This window comes from Fragaria vesca, linkage group LG5 (genome assembly GCF_000184155.1).
Source record: "Fragaria vesca subsp. vesca linkage group LG5, FraVesHawaii_1.0, whole genome shotgun sequence".
Taxonomy (NCBI): Eukaryota; Viridiplantae; Streptophyta; class Magnoliopsida; order Rosales; family Rosaceae; genus Fragaria; species Fragaria vesca.
Window position 1 is genome coordinate 23,298,216 of NC_020495.1, and position 4,555 is coordinate 23,302,770.

The 4,555-nt window shown below is 38.6% G+C and overlaps 1 protein-coding gene across 1 annotated transcript; it reads right to left on the reverse strand.

The window, feature by feature from the left end:
- Nucleotides 1-1,598: 1,598 nt before the first annotated feature.
- On the reverse strand, nucleotides 1,599-3,291 carry LOC101304487 (probable pectinesterase/pectinesterase inhibitor 40-like). The gene is made up of 3 exons (XM_004301701.1): nucleotides 3,178-3,291; nucleotides 2,101-2,374; nucleotides 1,599-2,020 (listed from the first exon to the last, which is right to left on the reverse strand). The coding sequence occupies exons 1-3, from the start codon at nucleotides 3,289-3,291 to the stop codon at nucleotides 1,599-1,601; spliced, it is 810 nt and encodes a 269-aa protein (XP_004301749.1).
- Between the last annotated feature and the right edge of the window lie 1,264 nt (nucleotides 3,292-4,555).

The following is a 4,555-nucleotide window of genomic DNA, read 5'->3' on the forward strand; positions in this document are numbered from 1 at the left end:
AATTTCTTTTAATAAAATAAACAATATATATTTAATGAGAAAAAAAGAAAATTATCATATGGACTAAGTACAATTACATATGGGCTAAGTATAAAACTTGGGGTGGGCTAGTTTTCAAAATATATTTTTTTGAACTATAATTATGCTACAAAGTAATGTTTTTTCAAAATCTGGGGTGTGCTGTAGCACACCGTAGCCCATATGAAGGTACGCCTTTGCTTGTGACTTGTGAGGAGGATTTGTGCGTTGTTTGGGATATATAGGGGTCCATTTTGGGATACCTCCCCACCCAAATTTTTGAGTATCACTAGCTTCCCCCTCAAGTTATTATTTCCAGCTTACTTGTTGAATTAATTGTTCAGCTAGCTACTGATGAGAACATATATATTAGAAATGATGAGACAAGTATACAGAACTCATTCTATTTCAGGTGTTGACTCATCGAGATATACCTAACTTGACGAATCTACAACAATAAAATGCATCAGACTGATCAGAGTAGAGCAAACAACATAGCATTATATCACTGAAAAAGCAACACACAAGAGGTACTGAAACAATCAGTTACTTGGATGACATCCAAGACTGTTATGACAAAGAAGCTGGTCAAAGAGATGCCCTAGGTTCGTAAGTAAATACAAATATCTTATATCAGGTTTGGATCATATGGAACTCCAGTCGATGGTAACCATTGGTCTCCATTGATGAAGGTACGGACTGTGAAGTTGGATGCCTCAGAGCTGTTCAAGACCCTATACCCTATCCAATCAACTCTGCCTGCAGTGTTTGCTCCTGGTCCTTGATTGGCATACTCAGCATCAATGTTGCCAGAAACGGGGGACGTTCCGGTACGGGAACGCCGTACGGATACGCGGTACGTTAGTCTTTAAGATACGCGGTACGCTAGGATATATTAGCTAATTTTAATTAAAACAAATTAATAAAAATAAGATTATAGAAACAAAATAAATTGAAACCCATACCATAAATTTACCATAAATTTATATACCAAAATATCGATCCCTTATTGATTCACTAGATAAACCACATAACTCATGAAAGACAAACAAGTAAATTAATAGATAAAATAATAAGAAAAACTGTATTTATTTTTTTTTTAATTATTTTCTGGATAAAGATCAGTTTATATTGAGATGATCATGTCTTGATTTGATTATGTGGATCTTCACACCAACACCGGCATCAAAGAATCGAAGATCACGTTTCAAACAAGTCCAACAACCTCCACCTTCACGTTTCAATCAATTACCCGCAACTCCCATCTCCTCCTGCTAATTCTCCACCTGCTCCTTGTGAATTTTGCACACAAATCCTCACTGAGGCATTAAAACAAACACTTTCTGGGCGCTAGGCAAAGGCATTTCCCTCTCAAATCGGGATCGCTCAACACAGCGATCGGGATCGCGAACGCCCCGCGATTGGGTTCGTGCGTTCCGGAACGCGGGTCGCCGGCAACATGAGCGTTTCCGGTAACTCTGCTCAGCATAGAAGGCCGTCTTCGATCTTCCATCCCAATCCAACCATCCCTTTGGATGTATGAAGTTTTCTAGGAAGCTTTGCATCACGATTGTTCTTGATTAAGCTCTCCACGGCCTTCCCAAGTATCCATCAACTGGAAAGCCAGAGGTAATCAACTCTGAGGTTGCCCGAAACGTGCAGTTTTGGAAAACTGTTCCTGTGGAATCACTTGAACTCTCTCTGCCCTGAGCCGTGATTGTTATGGACTGCCCTTTCACCGGTTTCCTAGCATACACATTACATCCTTGAAAGAAGACCTGAGAATTACCGAATATGAAATCTACGGTGCCATAGATTTCACACCCTTTGAAAAACTGTACTCCTTCCTTAGCGTAAAGAGTATCTTGATAATCGCTTATCTTGCAGCGGAAGTAAACACTATTGTAAGACTCACTTAGAAGTGACACTGCTTGTCCCCCTTCGGGACCAGCAGTGTTTTCAAGTGTGAGGTCTTGTGCTATGAAGCCATAACCTTGTATTCCTGATTGACAATGATTGATTAAAAGGAAATATATATGTGGTACTTTGTTTCATGTAGATATTGGTTATTAGTAGGCTTACCAATCGTTGCAGAGTAATAGGTCCCGAAACCGGTTGCATTACTCCTGTTGCCTGTGATTATAGTCTTGTCAATTCCCTCTCCAATGATGGTCAAATTAGTCTTCTCTGCTTCAACAACAATATACTCATCGTATACACCAGCCATCACCTTGATGTTGATTCTCTTCAGACTATTGTTTGGTGCAGCCTTGATGGCATCACCAATTGTTGTGAAGTTTGCTGGTCCATTTTTTGCCACCACCATGTCAAATCCAATTTCTTCTTGTCCAACAGCCTGATATAGGACGAGATTTTAGTCAAATTCAGCAAAGAATTTCAAAACGAAAGAAGCGTTGTCACATTAAGAAGAATGATTTGAATATTGGAAATTGGTATTCAAATAGACTTTTTAATGATGAAATTAATCGTAAATTACTCTTTTGGTTATATCAGGATTCTCAAACAAAAAGAAAGATTCTGGATTTTGTATCGGATTGGAGCAGATTTTGGCCAGAACGTCCGTTTGGAACATATGATACCTTTCCGGAATGGGAACGACGAGATCTACACGAGTCACTTTTGTGAGCACTACTAGGAAATCGATCAATAGGCACAAATCAATGGGCACAGACGAGGTTGTCCGTACCCTTATAGACATAAAAGGGACAGATATGAGATGTTCGTTCCCAAATTTCCCCAAAATTTCTTACCACGCGCCTATACACAAATTGACCACGGATGTCCGTCCCTAGAGTGACAATTTAGCCACAGATTTCACAAACCATCCCCATCCACGACCTTATCTATCATAAACAAATAATATACAAATTTTAAGAAGACATTTTCACCGTCCGTTCCAAAATTTGAGAGAACATGGCGATAGACATTTTGCCATCCGTCCCCAAATTATGAGCAAAATGCTGACATCTGCTGAAGCAACATGACCGTCCCATAAGATGTGTAATTAAAATAATTTTTCAACCTGTCTGTGGCCATTCGGTTCTCTACCTCTTACACTCATCTTATCTCTTTTAATTTTCAGTTTTGAAAATTGAAACCCAAACCTTATCTCTTTTCTTCCTCTTCCTCTTCCTTTACCAGCTCCTTCAGCGGAGAACGAGAGAGAGAGACTAGAGTCAAAACCCCAGCCCGCCGCAGCCGGTCTCTGCCACCATCCTCGGCAGCTGAGTTTCCGCCACCGTCCGGCGACATCTCGACCTCCCACCACACTATAACATGTTATGGCCGCCCTCGCCTCTGATCTCGATCGAAAAGAGTGCCAGATGATGCACCTCTCTGTCCACGCAGGTGCTCCGCCCGCCGCCGTAGACGATTTCCTCTCTGAGGAGTCCCACAACGTCTCCCTCAACGGCGATTTCAGCATCCAGGTCCCTTTTCTTCAATCCCCCTCAATTTCAATTTCATCTTTTACTTGTGATTTTTGCGTATCTTTCATTTCTAAATTGCAAGATTGGTTCTTTATGAAAGATTAGATTAGGTGCTTCTTGAATCTTTGGCTCTTGTTATGGTAGTAAGCGGCATTTCTTGGATTATAAGCACAAACATGTTTTTGGTAGAGCTGATAGTAATGGTTAACTACGACTAGCACTAATCGAGTGGTTTTGATAGGACCTTTTCCGATATATTAACTAGCACTAGTAGAAGACTTTGAGATTTATGCAGGATATATAAGAAGAGTAGGCGTTGCTGCATTATTTATATATCTAATGATTTGTATATGTTTAAGCTATTAATCTGTAATATGAACTTGATATTTTCTTATTAATCTGTAATATGAACCAGATTTTTTTTTATGTATACTGCAGGAGCAGTGTATGAATTATTGAAGCATTACGGTTGTAGGTAAAAGAACATAAGCGATTTTATCATGAACAACTTGAGGTATGCATTTGGAAGCTGTGCACCATTTTATGTCTGTATACAAATGCATGTGAACTGTTTATATGTTTAAATCTACATTTTGTATCTCTGTGCAATAGTTCAAGTACTTTGAATTATTTTATTGAAAATATATGGCTAAAGTCTTGTTGTTCTTAGCTTAATCATCATACAAGTACTGCTTTCATTTCTAAAGGCTTGTAAACTTTCTTCATTGATGTTCTTATATGCATCATGTTTACATTTAAACCTCAATGTATGTTGTGTGGTAATACCTAAGCACATTATTTGGATAAATATTAACCCGACTAATAGTAGTCTAATAGGAATGGAAATCAGTTTATACTTGCACATTAATCATCATATACCAAGAAACTTCTTAAAGAACAAAGTTTCTGTCTACATTATTGTTTGTTCATTTTAGTTTGCAGCTACTATAGATCATCTCTCTTATATCTGATGATGCCTGTACTTAGTATGTGATTACCATATGCTACAAAACTTATATTTTGCCTCTCAGGCAATATTCATGACAATCGTGTTATAGATGCTTGTCTCCAACTTTGTTAATCACTAG

Coding starts and splice junctions, on each gene's coding strand:
- LOC101304487 (XM_004301701.1), bottom strand. CDS start 3,291: ATGTCGCCGGACGGTGGCGGAAACTCAGCTGCCGAGGATGGTGGCAGA. Junction 2,375..3,177: donor GTTCTCCGCTGAAGGAGCTG/GTAAAGGAAGAG, acceptor GTCCTATATCAG/GCTGTTGGACAAGAAGAAAT. Junction 2,021..2,100: donor CTATTACTCTGCAACGATTG/GTAAGCCTACTA, acceptor ATTGTCAATCAG/GAATACAAGGTTATGGCTTC.